The following is a 14,029-nucleotide window of genomic DNA, read 5'->3' on the forward strand; positions in this document are numbered from 1 at the left end:
TTCCCTGGGAGAGAAAACTCACCAGTCCAGGTTCCTGATGTCAGTTTGTAGGGCTCCCTTGGGTCTATCTGGGCAGCAGAAATTTGAGGAGCGGACAATTTTGGTGTGCGAGCCATGCTTCAATATAGGGCTTCTTTGCAGTCAGGTCCCAGCCGAGTGACAGGAGCGCCAGGGAACATCCTTTGGCCATTTTCCCTGGGAAAGAAAACTCACCAGTCCAGGTTCCTGATGTCAGTTTGTAGGGCTCCCTTGGGTCTATCTGGGCAGCACAACTTTGAGGAGGGGTCAATTTTGGTCTGTAATCTATCCTTCGATATAGGGATTCCTTACACTCAGGTCCCAGCCAGGGGCAAGGGGCCCCTGGGCACATCCTTTGGCCATTTTCACTGGGAAAGAAAACTCACCAGTCCAGGTTCCTGATGTCAGTTTGTAGGGCTCCCTTGGGTCTATCAGAGCAGCACAAGTTTGAGGAGGGGACTGTTGCTTCTCTTTCGACCGCCACTTTGCTCTCGGGGGTTACTCGCCGCTGTCCCCCGTCCCTCCCCGGCCCCCCGGGACCCTCCGGCTAGCTGTCCCCTCCAGGGGCCGGGGTTTTCCGCGGTCCCGCTGCCCTGGGTTCACCAGGCAGCGTGTGGGTTAGCACGGTCCGAGTTGCGGCGCTGCCTCAGTCGCCGCAAGGGTTCGAGATAAAGAGACCAAGAGAGACCAATGGTATGCTTGTCCAGAGAGATTGTATTGCCTGAAGCATTGCAGTGACCAAAGGCCCTGGGCTATTGCCCAGATACAGTTTTATACAGCAAAATTAAGAGATAAGGTCTTAAACAATAGAGACAGTGTTCAACTAAGGCACATCAGAACCACCCCAGGGGCCAGGTCCAATGGGAACTGCTCAGGGGTGGGGAGAAGGGGGTCTACAGAGGAATGCTGAAGCGGGACTTTCCCGAAACAGTGGAGCATACATAAATGTATCTTTTCCCTCAGTTTCTCATTCCCAAAGCCTTTCTAAAACAATGGGGCATACATGAATGTATCCTTTTCCTCAGTTTACCATTCCCAAGGCCTTTCTAAAACAATCCTCCATGCTACCATGCCAGCATGACTGCAACAATTCCCCGCTTTTCAATTACTAAGATGAACGATGCCTTGGGAGAAGGTAAACTGTGGCTCTTAAACTGCAGTGTCTTTCTGCTTGTCGTCTTCCCACCAATCGCTTTCCATGGCGGCAGCAGCGATGAAAACCGGCGCGGAAGCCTTCGGTTTCGAGGTGATGACCTTGGAGACGATCCGCTTCAGAATCCCAAATGCTAACAGAACTAAAAACAATGCAACTAGAAAGTAAAAGATGTCTTTTAAAAGAGACACTGCCCACCCAGAAAGGTCCCAGTCTTTGAACAGATTTTTAAACCAATCCTCATTTTCTTGCTTCACATTCCCAATGAGGCTTCTCATTTCCTGAATGGACGAGTGGACACTCTGTCCTTTAGATGACAGATCAAAACAACACAACCCATCAAATTCTTTACATCCATGACCATGTGCCAACAGCAGGAAATCAATAGCTGCCCTATTTTGGAGGGTAGCCTTCCTGGTTATTTCCTCATCTTCTAGGAGGTCACTCAGGGCTGCTGATGTTAAATTTGCCTGCTTGGTCACACAGCATTCTAGATTGCCTAATTCACTCAATGCTTTGGCTGCTGCAACCCATGGTAAAAACACAGAGACAGCAACTCTTTTGGATTTTGCCCAATGATAAATTTCTGCATCACAATGTTCATCAAATTGGCTTGCACTCCGCTTAGTAATTTTTTTCCCACTTTTTGCTTGCCCAATTGGAATTTGGGTCATGTTGGGGGAAGCAAGGGTCAGATGCCCAAAAGTACATGGACCTCCAATAAGACGAGATGGGATTCCTGGGTATGCTCTGTCCCCACAGATAAGAAACATTCCCTTGTCCAGCTTGCGTGGACGGAAATCAGTGGTGGATGTAAATTTCAGCTTGTAGACAGCTGTGCACCATTGACCTGCTCTGAATTCTACCTTGTACTGTTTGACATGCTCATATAATTTTACTTCTTTGGTTGGGGAAAAATCAAATTGAATGCAAAATTCAGCTTTTGCAGAGCCTAGGAGTTCTAATTCCTGGGGCTCCCCCTCAGCAGTGGGCAAATGTGAAACCCACCCTTGCCACAAAATGAGGGGATTTCGCACTTGTGCTTCAACTTGTCCTGCACCTTTAGGTATTTTATTTTCGTTCACCTGCTTTTGCAAACGGACCAGACCAATTGGAAACTCATCCTCCTTACTTGGAACCCCTATTAAACATGTGGACATCGGATTTTCTGCTGAGGCAGTGGACAAACACATATGATCCTGTTGCAAGGCTTGGGCTAGCGTGACCCACACATTTTTCTTGGGCTGTGGAACAATCCATGCATCCACCGTGGAAGGGTAGATGACCATTCCCTGGAACCAAACGATGAGCAGGAATGTGGAAATTGACATTCTGCTAGTCTGAAAGAAAGATAAAATCATACAACAAAGTGAACTAACTCTGAAAAAGATACACTTTGCTCTGCCAGTATAAAGGAAAATGATTCCCCCCCTCCCGCCTTCCCCCCTTGTCGAGGAGGCCCTTTGAACCCAAGAGTCCTGGGGGTTGCTGCTGCTGAAGCATCCACCCTTTCCCGTGGCTTTATCACTGAGTCCTCTGTCATCAGCGTAGCTTTCCTGGTGCACTCCTTGATGAGCTGATGGAGTGTGGGGGGAGGCAATGATGGAAGGGATAGGATGATTCGCTGACAGACTTCATTTGCATTTGTGGTGACCAGTTCTAATATAAGTTGGTCTTGGAGCTCTGGATTTTGCACCCTTTTTTCCACAGAGGCTCGCACTCGATCCACAAAATCCATGAATGGTTCTGAAACAGACTGCTTTAAAGCGGTATATGAGACAATAGGGTCTTTAGAAGGCATGTTAAAAAATGCACGTTCTGCTGCATCCCTGGACAGGTCTAACACTGCTCTGGGAATGCCTGCTGCTTGCTTTTCAGCTTGGCTCCAATCACTCTCACCCACTAGATGTTCTAAAGTGATTTCCTCATCCTCTATATCTGTGGAAAGGCTTGGACTTTGCAGAATCTCTGGGAGGAGACCTGCTGCAAGTCTTTTCCACGTTCTTTCCCACAATCTAAACTCAGACTGAGGGAGCAAGCAACTGAAAAGACGTTTCAAATCAGCGGGGACAAATGTCTTGGAGCATAGCGTAGCTTTCAAAATGCTCTTAAAAAATTTACTTCTTTCCCCAAACTCACGCTTCGTTTTGCAAAGTTCCCTAATACTATCATACGAAAGGGGCTCCCATTTGGCGTTCTGTCCCCTGGCATTATAAATCACAGGGGCTAAGAACGCAGGCTCGGTCTCTCTGAGCACTTCCCGGCTGACAGCCTGGGCGCTGCCGTTGCCAGGGAGATCGGGAGAGGGAGAGGGAGGAGGAGGAGGGCCGGCTTGTGAGGGAGTGGCCGCAGCCGGCTGGGCTGCGTGGAGCGGGGCTGGGACAGGGACAGGGGGTGGTGATGGAACTGCGAGAGGAGGAGCTGAGGGCTGGACCGGGGGCTGGAATGTGGGCTGGATCGCCGCAAGGGAGGAGGGGTTGGGGTCGGGGACGGGCGGAGGGGGGAATGCGAGGGCTGGGGGCGTGTTCTGGGCTGGCACAGGGAGCAGGGAATGCGGGGATGGAGAAGGGAAAACCGCGTGGCCACCTCCATCTTGTGGGGGCTGCACGGGAGGGGGAATGGGGGGTGCAAAGCATGGATTTTCAGCTGTGGGAGCAAAAGCAGGAGGAGGAGAAGGGTTAGAAACTAAATCTACATCTGCACAGTTAGTTTTCTCACCGCAGGGGGTGCGGGGGGGCACCGGGGACGCGACAGGGCGCTTTTCTGCTCCCTGGGCGCCCTGAGTGTCTGCACTCTCTTTCACAACATCGTAAATGACCAAAAACATTCTCATAAAACCTTCTTTCACTGAGGGATCTCCTGCCTTTGTCCTTTCACTCAGCACTGCACCAACACGCTTCCAAAATCATCTTTCTTTCGCTACTTGCTCTGTTATCTCCGGAATACTTACTGATAACCATCTGACAAACTCTTTTACAAGGCTCTTAGGAAATTTGACACCTGCACTCAGCAGGGGCTCCTGAACTTGTTTATAAATCTCTTTCTGCTGTGTAGTCAGCCTAACACCCATGGCTGGCTTCACAGCAAATCTCAACCAATTACTGCAGCAAACCCAAAGTTCTAAAGCTACGACGGAGACTCCCGTCACGCCTGCGCGCTGGCGTGTCCCCCCGTGGGCACACAGGAGCCGATGTCTCCTGGCCGGGCCCCTGCCCCCCAGTACCGAGACTCACCCACCGCCGTCCTTTAGACACCACTGCAGCAACGGTTCCCGAACCCCGGGCGGTCTCCCGGGTGTAGAGAGGTGCCGTCCGACCCGTGGCGACCTCGCCGGACAGAAATCGGCATCTGTCTCCACGGCAACAGTCCCGCTGGGCTGTGTGGAGAGGCAAATGCCTCACACCACCAGCGTGATCCCAGAGCTTCTCCCCGCAGAGCCGACAGCCTGCGTAGCGATTTATTCACACCGCTCTCCGCTCTGCAGCTCGCGGTGACACTGCAAAGTGTCTGGAAAAGCTCCTAGCCAGTGCACTGTCCACGACGGCTGGGGAACGCTTGCTCAGACCAGTGCGAAGCCCCACGTTGGGCGCCACTTGTTGCTTCTCTTTCGACCGCCACTTTGCTCTCGGGGGTTACTCGCTGCTGTCCCCCGTCCCTCCCCGGCCCCCCGGGACCCTCCGGCTAGCTGTCCCCTCCAGGGGCCAGGGTTTTCCGCGGTCCCGCTGCCCTGGGTTCACCAGGCAGCGTGTGGGTTAGCACGGTCCGAGTTGCGGCGCTGCCTCAGTCGCCGCAAGGGTTCGAGATAAAGAGACCAAGAGAGACCAATGGTATGCTTGTCCAGAGAGATTGTATTGCCTGAAGCATTGCAGTGACCAAAGGCCCTGGGCTATTGCCCAGATACAGTTTTATACAGCAAAATTAAGAGATAAGGTCTTAAACAATAGAGACAGTGTTCAACTAAGGCACATCAGAACCACCCCAGGGGCCAGGTCCAATGGGAACTGCTCAGGGGTGGGGAGAAGGGGGTCTACAGAGGAATGCTGAAGCGGGACTTTCCCGAAACAGTGGAGCATACATAAATGTATCTTTTCCCTCAGTTTCTCATTCCCAAAGCCTTTCTAAAACAATGGGGCATACATGAATGTATCCTTTTCCTCAGTTTACCATTCCCAAGGCCTTTCTAAAACAATCCGCCATGCTACCATGCCAGCATGACTGCAACAGGGACAACTTTGGTCTGGGTTCCATCCTTCGATATAAGGATTTTTGGCATTCAGGTCCGAGCCCAGGGCCAGGGGCCCCTGGGCTCATCATTTGGCCATTTTCCCTGGGAAAGAAAACTCACCAGTCGAGATTGCTGATGTCAGTTTGTAGGGCTCCCTTGGATCTATCAGGGCAGCACAACTTTGTGGAGGGGACAACTTCGATTTGGGGTCCAAACTTCGATATAAGGATTCTTTGCAGTCAGGTCCCAGCCTGTGTTTGGGGCTCGAGGGCACATCCTTTGGAAATTTTCCCTGGGAAAGAAAACTCACCAGTCCAGGTTCCTGATGTCACTTTGTAGGGCTCCCTTGGGTCTATCAGGGCAGCACAAGTATGAGATGGGGACAAATTCAGTCTGGGTTCCATCCTTCGATATAAGGATTTTTTGAATTCAGGTCCGAGCCCAGGGCCACGGGCCCCTGGGCACAGCCTTTGGGCATTTTCCCTGGGAAAGAAAACTCACCAGTCCAGGTTGCTGATGTCAGTTTGTAGGGCTCCCTTGGGTCTATCAGGGCAGCACAAGTATGAGATGGGGACAACTTCAGTCTGGGGTCCATCCTTCGATATAAGGATTCTTTGCAGTCAAGCCCCAGCCGAGGGCCAGGGGCCCCTGGGCACATCCTTTGGCCATTTTCCCTGGGAAAGAAAACTCACCAGTCCAGGTTCCTGATGTCAGTTTGTAGGGCTCCCTTGGGTCTAACAGGGCAGCACAAGTTTTAGGAGGGGACAACTTTGGTCTGTGGTCCATCCTTCGATATAGGGATTCTTTACAGTCTGGCCCCAGCCAGGGGCCAGGGGCCCCAGGGCACATCCTTTGGCCATTTTCCCTGGGAAAGAAAATTCACCAGTCCAGGTTCCTGATGTCAGTTTGTAGGGCTCCCTTGGGTCTATCAGGGCAGCACAAGTATGAGATGGGGACAACTTCAGTCTGGGGTCCATCCTTCGATATAAGGATTCTTTGCAGTCAAGCCCCAGCCGAGGGCCAGGGGCCCCTGGGCACATCCTTTGGACATTTTCCCTGGGAAAGAAAACTCACCAGTCCAGGTGCCTGATGTCAGTTTGTAGGGCTCCCTTGGGTCTAACAGGGCAGCACAAGTTTTAGGAGGGGACAACTTTGGTCTGTGGTCCATCCTTCGATATAGGGATTCTTTACAGTCAGGCCCCAGCCGAGTGACAGGGGCGCCAGGGAACATCCTTTGGCCATTTTCCCTGGAAAGAAAACTCACCAGTCCAGGTTCCTGATGTCAGTTTGTAGGGCTCCCTTGGGTCTATCTGGGCAGCACAACTTTGAGGAGGGGTCAATTTTGGTCTGTAAACTATCCTTCGATATAGGGATTCCTTACACTCAGGTCCCAGCCAGGGGCCAGGGGCCCCTGGGCACATCCTATGGCCATTTTCCCTGGGAAAGAAAACTCACCAGTCCAGGTTCCTGATGTCAGTTTTTAGGGCTGCCTTGGGTCTATCAGAGCAGCACAAGTTTGAGGAGGGGACAATTTTGGTCTGGGTTCCATCCTTCGATATAAGGACTTTTGGCATTCAGGTCCGAGCCCAGGGCCAGGGGCCCCTGGGCTCATCATTTGGCCATTTTCCCTGGGAAAGAAAACTCACCAGTCGAGGTTGCTGATGTCAGTTTATAGGGCTCCCTTGGATCTATCTGGGCAGCACAACTTTGTGGAGGGGACAACTTCGGTCTGGGGTCCAAACTTCGATATAAGGATTCTTTGCAGTCAGGTCCCAGCCTGTGTTTGGGGCTCGAGGGCACATCCTTTGGAAATTTTCCCTGGGAAAGAAAACTCACCAGTCCAGGTTCCTGATGTCACTTTGTAGGCCTCCCTTGGGTCTATCAGGGCAGCACAAGTATGAGATGGGGACAAATTCAGTCTGGGTTCCATCCTTCGATATAAGGATTTTTTGAATTCAGGTCCGAGCCCAGGGCCAGGGGCCCCTGGGCACATCCTTTGGGCATTTTCCCTGGGAAAGAAAACTCACCAGTCCAGGTTGCTGATGTCAGTTTGTAGGGCTCCCTTGGGTCTATCAGGGCAGCACAAGTATGAGATGGGGACAACTTCAGTCTGGGGTCCATCCTTCGATATAAGGATTCTTTGCAGTCAAGCCCCAGCCGAGGGCCAGGGGCCCCTGGGCACATCCTTTGGCCATTTTCCCTGGGAAAGAAAACTCACCAGTCCAGGTTCCTGATGTCAGTTTGTAGGGCTCCCTTGGGTCTAACAGGGCAGCACAAGTTTTAGGAGGGGACAACTTTGGTCTGTGGTCCATCCTTCGATATAGGGATTCTTTACAGTCTGGCCCCAGCCAGGGGCCAGGGGCCCCAGGGCACATCCTTTGGCCATTTTCCCTGGGAAAGAAAATTCACCAGTCCAGGTTCCTGATGTCAGTTTGTAGGGCTCCCTTGGGTCTATCAGGGTAGCACAAGTATGAGATGGGGACAACTTCGGTCTGGGTTGCGTCCTTTGATATAAGGATTCTTTGCAGTCACGGTCCAGCCCAGGGCCAGGGGCCCCTGGGCACATCCTTTGGCCATTTTCCCTGGGAGAGAAAACTCACCAGTCCAGGTTCCTGATGTCAGTTTGTAGGGCTCCCTTGGGTCTATCTGGGCAGCAGAAATTTGAGGAACGGACAATTTTGGTGTGCGAGCCATCCTTCGATATAGGGTTTCTTTGCAGTCAGGTCCCAGCCGAGTGACAGGGGCGCCAGGGAACATCCTTTGGCCATTTTCCCTGGGAAAGAAAACTCACCAGTCCAGGTTGCTGATGTCAGTTTGTAGGGCTCCCTTGGGTCTATCTGGGCAGCACAATTTTGAGGAGGGGACAGTTTGGGTCTGTAATCTATCCTTCGATATAGGGATTCTTTACACTCAGGTCCCAGCCAGGGGCCAGGGGCCCCTGGGCACATCCTTTGGCCATTTTCCCAGGGAAAGAAAACTCACCAGTCCAGGTGCCTGATGTCAGTTTGTAGGCATCCCTTGGGTCTATCAGGGCAGCACAACGTTGAGGAGGGGACAACTTCGGTCTGGGGTCCATCCTTCGATATAAGGATTCTTTGCAGTCAAGCCCCAGCCCAGTGCCAGGGTCCCCAGGGCACATCCTTTGGCCATTTTCCCTGGGAAAGAAAACTCACCAGTCCAGGTTCCTGATGTCAGTTTGTAGGGCTGCCTTGGGTCTATCAGGGCAGCACAAGTTTGAGGAGGGGACAACTTTGGTCTGGGTTCCATCCTTCGATATAAGGATTTTTTGCATTCAGGTCCGAGCCCAGTGCCACGGGCCCCTGGGCACATCCTTTGGTCATTTTCTCTGGGAAAGAAAAGTCACCAGTCGAGGTTGCTGATTTCAGTTTGTATGGCTCCCTTGGGTCTATCTGGGCAGCACATGTATGAGATGGGGACAACTTCGGTCTGGGGTCCATCCTTCGATATAAGGATTTTTTGCAGTCAGGTGCCAGCCCAGTGCCAGGGGCCCCTGGGCACATCCTTTGGCCATTTTCCCTGAGAAAGAAAATACACCAGTCCAGGTTCCTGATGTCAGTTTGTAGGGCTCTCTTGGGTCTATCAGGCCAGACCAAGTTTGAGGAGGGGACACCTTCGGTGTGGGTTCCATCCCTCAATATAAGGATTTTTGGCATTCAGGTCCGAGCCCAGGGCCAGGGGCCCCTGGGCTCATCATTTGGCCATTTTCCCTGGGAAAGAAAACTCACCAGTCGAGGTTGCAGATGTCAGTTTGTAGGGCTCCCTTGGATCTATCAGGGCAGCAGAACTTTGTGGAGGGGACAACTTCGATTTGGGGTCCAAACTTCGATATAAGGATTCTTTGCAGTCAGGTCCCAGCCTGTGTTTTGGGCTCGAGGGAATATCCTTTGGCCATTTTCCCTGGGAAAGAAAACTCACCAGTCCAGGTTCCTGATGTCAGTTTGTAGGGCTCCCTTTGGTCTATCTGGGCAGAAGAAATTTGAGGAGAGGACAACTTCGGTCTGGGGTCCATCCTTCGATATAAGGATTCTTTGCAGTCAAGCCCCAGCCGAGGGCCAGGGGCCCCTGGGCACATCCTTTGGCCATTTACCCTGGGAAAGAAAACTCACCAGTCCAGGTTGCTGATGTCAGTTTGTAGGGCTCCCTTGGGTCTAACAGGGCAGCACAAGTTTTAGGAGGGGACAACTTTGGTCTGGGTTCCATCCTTCGATATAGGGATTCTTTACAGTCAGGCCCCAGCCAGGGGCCAGGGGCCCCAGGGCACATCCTTTGGCCATTTTCCCTGGGAAAGAAAATTCACCAGTCCAGGTTCCTGATGTCAGTTTGTAGGGCTCCCTTGGGTCTATCTGGGCAGCACAAGTATGAGATGGGGACAACTTCGGTCTGGGTTGCGTCCTTTGATATAAGGATTCTTTGCAGTCAGGGTCCAGCCCACGGCCAGGGGCCCCTGGGCACATCCTTTGGCCATTTTCCCTGGGAGAGAAAACTCACCAGTCCAGGTTCCTGATGTCAATTTGTAGGGCTCCCTTGGGTCTATCTGGGCAGCAGAAATTTGAGGAGCGGACAATTTTGGTGTGCGAGCCATCCTTCGATATAGCGATTCCTTACACTCAGGTCCCAGCCAGGGGCCAGGGGCCCCTGGGCACATCCTTTGGCCATTTTCCCTGGGAAAGAAAACTCACCAGTCCAGGTTCCTGATGTCAGTTTGTAGGGCTCCCTTGGGTCTATCAGGGCAGCACAAGTATGAGATGGGGACAACTTCAGTCTGGGGTCCATCCTTCGATATAAGGATTCTTTACAGTCAGGCCCCAGCCGAGTGACAGGGGCGCCAGGGAACATCCTTTGGCCATTTTCCCTGGGAAAGAAAACTCACCAGTCCAGGTTCCTGATGTCAGTTTGTAGGGCTCCCTTGGGTCTATCTGGGCAGCACAACTTTGAGGAGGGGTCAATTTTGGTCTGTAATCTATCCTTCGATATAGGGATTCCTTACACTCAGGTCCCAGCCAGGGGCCAGGGGCCCCTGGGCACATCCTTTGGCCATTTTCCCAGGGAAAGAAAACTCACCAGTCCAGGTGCCTGATGTCAGTTTGTAGGCATCCCTTGGGTCTATCAGGGCAGCACAACGTTGAGGAGGGGACAACTTCGGTCTGGGGTCCATCCTTCGATATAAGGATTCTTTGCAGTCAAGCCCCAGCCCAGTGCCAGGGTCCCCAGGGCACATCCTTTGGCCATTTTCCCTGGGAAAGAAAACTCACCAGTCCAGGTTCCTGATGTCAGTTTGTAGGGCTGCCTTGGGTCTATCAGGGCAGCACAAGTTTGAGGAGGGGACAACTTTGGTCTGGGTTCCATCCTTCGATATAAGGATTTTTTGCATTCAGGTCCGAGCCCAGGGCCACGGGCCCCTGGGCACATCCTTTGGTCATTTTCTCTGGGAAAGAAAAGTCACCAGTCGAGGTTGCTGATTTCAGTTTGTAGGGCTCCCTTGGGTCTATCTGGGCAGCACATGTATGAGATGGGGACAACTTCGGTCTGGGGTCCATCCGTCGATATAAGGATTTTTTGCAGTCAGGTGCCAGCCCAGTGCCAGGGGCCCCTGGGCACATCCTTTGGCCATTTTCCCTGAGAAAGAAAATACACCAGTCCAGGTTCCTGATGTCAGTTTGTAGGGCTCCCTTGGGTTTATCAGGGCAGCACAAGTATGAGATGGGGACAACTTCAGTCTGGGGTCCATCCTTCGATATAAGGATTCTTTGCAATCAAGCCCCAGCCGAGGGCCAGGGGCCCCTGGGCACATCCTTTGGACATTTTCCCTGGGAAAGAAAACTCACCAGTCCAGGTTCCTGATGTCAGTTTGTAGGGCTCCCTTGGGTCTAACAGGGCAGCACAAGTTTTAGGAGGGGACAACTTTGGTCTGTGGTCCATCCTTCGATATAGGGATTCTTTACAGTCAGGCCCCAGCCGAGTGACAGGGGCGCCAGGGAACATCCTTTGGCCATTTTCCCTGGAAAGAAAACTCACCAGTCCAGGTTCCTGATGTCAGTTTGTAGGGCTCCCTTGGGTCTATCTGGGCAGCACAACTTTGAGGAGGGGTCAATTTTGGTCTGTAAACTATCCTTCGATATAGGGATTCCTTACACTCAGGTCCCAGCCAGGGGCCAGGGGCCCCTGGGCACATCCTATGGCCATTTTCCCTGGGAAAGAAAACTCACCAGTCCAGGTTCCTGATGTCAGTTTTTAGGGCTGCCTTGGGTCTATCAGAGCAGCACAAGTTTGAGGAGGGGACAATTTTGGTCTGGGTTCCATCCTTCGATATAAGGACTTTTGGCATTCAGGTCCGAGCCCAGGGCCAGGGGCCCCTGGGCTCATCATTTGGCCATTTTCCCTGGGAAAGAAAACTCACCAGTCGAGGTTGCTGATGTCAGTTTATAGGGCTCCCTTGGATCTATCAGGGCAGCACAACTTTGTGGAGGGGACAACTTCGGTCTGGGGTCTAAACTTCGATATAAGGTTTCTTTGCAGTCAGGTCCCAGCCTGTGTTTGGGGCTCGAGGGCACATCCTTTGGAAATTTTCCCTGGGAAAGAAAACTCACCAGTCCAGGTTCCTGATGTCACTTTGTAGGCCTCCCTTAGGTCTATCAGGGCAGCACAAGTATGAGATGGGGACAAATTCAGTCTGGGTTCCATCCTTCGATATAAGGATTTTTTGAATTCAGGTCCGAGCCCAGGGCCAGGGGCCCCAGGGCACATCCTTTGGCCATTTTCCCTGGGAAAGAAAATTCACCAGTCCAGGTTCCTGATGTCAGTTTGTAGGGCTCCCTTGGGTCTATCAGGGTAGCACAAGTATGAGATGGGGACAACTTCGGTCTGGGTTGCGTCCTTTGATATAAGGATTCTTTGCAGTCACGGTCCAGCCCAGGGCCAGGGGCCCCTGGGCACATCCTTTGGCCATTTTCCCTGGGAGAGAAAACTCACCAGTCCAGGTTCCTGATGTCAGTTTGTAGGGCTCCCTTGGGTCTATCTGGGCAGCAGAAATTTGAGGAACGGACAATTTTGGTGTGCGAGCCATCCTTCGATATAGGGTTTCTTTGCAGTCAGGTCCCAGCCGAGTGACAGGGGCGCCAGGGAACATCCTTTGGCCATTTTCCCTGGGAAAGAAAACTCACCAGTCCAGGTTCCTGATGTCAGTTTGTAGGGCTCCCTTGGGTCTATCTGGGCAGCACAATTTTGAGGAGGGGACAGTTTGGGTCTGTAATCTATCCTTCGATATAGGGATTCTTTACACTCAGGTCCCAGCCAGGGGCCAGGGGCCCCTGGGCACATCCTTTGGCCATTTTCCCAGGGAAAGAAAACTCACCAGTCCAGGTGCCTGATGTCAGTTTGTAGGCATCCCTTGGGTCTATCAGGGCAGTACAACGTTGAGGAGGGGACAACTTCGGTCTGGGGTCCATCCTTCGATATAAGGATTCTTTGCAGTCAAGCCCCAGCCCAGTGCCAGGGTCCCCAGGGCACATCCTTTGGCCATTTTCCCTGGGAAAGAAAACTCACCAGTCCAGGTTCCTGATGTCAGTTTGTAGGGCTGCCTTGGGTCTATCAGGGCAGCACAAGTTTTAGGAGGGGACCACTTTGGTCTGTGGTCCATCCTTCGATATAGGGATTTTTTGCATTCAGGTCCGAGCCCAGTGCCACGGGCCCCTGGGCACATCCTTTGGTCATTTTCTCTGGGAAAGAAAAGTCACCAGTCGAGGTTGCTGATTTCAGTTTGTATGGCTCCCTTGGGTCTATCTGGGCAGCACATGTATGAGATGGGGACAACTTCGGTCTGGGGTCCATCCTTCGATATAAGGATTTTTTGCAGTCAGGTGCCAGCCCAGTGCCAGGGGCCCCTGGGCACATCCTTTGGCCATTTTACCTGGGAAAGAAAACTCACCAGTCGAGGTTGCAGATGTCAGTTTGTAGGGCTCCCTTGGATCTATCAGGGCAGCAGAACTTTGTGGAGGGGACAACTTCGATTTGGGGTCCAAACTTCGATATAAGGATTCTTTGCAGTCAGGTCCCAGCCTGTGTTTTGGGCTCGAGGGAATATCCTTTGGCCATTTTCCCTGGGAAAGAAAACTCACCAGTCCAGGTTCCTGATGTCAGTTTGTAGGGCTCCCTTTGGTCTATCTGGGCAGAAGAAATTTGAGGAGAGGACAACTTCGGTCTGGGGTCCATCCTTCGATATAAGGATTCTTTGCAGTCAAGCCCCAGCCGAGGGCCAGGGGCCCCTGGGCACATCCTTTGGCCATTTACCCTGGGAAAGAAAACTCACCAGTCCAGGTTGCTGATGTCAGTTTGTAGGGCTCCCTTGGGGCTAACAGGGCAGCACAAGTTTTAGGAGGGGACAACTTTGGTCTGGGTTCCATCCTTCGATATAGGGATTCTTTACAGTCAGGCCCCAGCCAGGGGCCAGGGGCCCCAGGGCACATCCTTTGGCCATTTTCCCTGGGAGAGAAAACTCACCAGTCCAGGTTCCTGATGTCAATTTGTAGGGCTCCCTTGGGTCTATCTGGGCAGCAGAAATTTGAGGAGCGGACACTTTTGGTGTGCGAGCCATCCTTCGATATAGGGATTCCTTA

The 14,029-nt window shown here is 52.4% G+C and overlaps 1 protein-coding gene across 3 annotated transcripts; it reads right to left on the bottom strand.

The window, feature by feature from the left end:
• Positions 1 to 712: 712 nt before the first annotated feature.
• On the bottom strand, positions 713 to 4,669 carry LOC146767643 (uncharacterized). Of its 3 annotated transcripts, none has more exons than XM_085578142.1 (2): positions 4,405 to 4,579; positions 713 to 2,511 (listed from the first exon to the last, which is right to left on the bottom strand). In XM_085578142.1, exon 2 carries the CDS (start codon positions 2,500 to 2,502, stop codon positions 1,168 to 1,170), a length of 1,335 nt encoding a protein of 444 aa, XP_085434268.1. In that variant the 5' UTR covers positions 2,503 to 2,511; positions 4,405 to 4,579; the 3' UTR covers positions 713 to 1,167. The 3 variants fall into 3 exon arrangements, 1 of the variants encoding a protein (XP_085434268.1); XR_014954892.1 differs by lacking the exon at positions 713 to 2,511 and adding an exon at positions 2,748 to 2,927 and having other exon boundaries at positions 4,405 to 4,669; XR_014954893.1 differs by lacking the exon at positions 713 to 2,511 and adding an exon at positions 2,748 to 2,930 and having other exon boundaries at positions 4,405 to 4,669.
• Positions 4,670 to 14,029: the final 9,360 nt, after the last annotated feature.

This window comes from Lonchura striata, chromosome 4, assembly GCF_050655825.1.
Source record: "Lonchura striata isolate lonStrDom1 chromosome 4, ASM5065582v1, whole genome shotgun sequence".
NCBI classification, from domain to species: domain Eukaryota; kingdom Metazoa; phylum Chordata; class Aves; order Passeriformes; family Estrildidae; genus Lonchura; species Lonchura striata.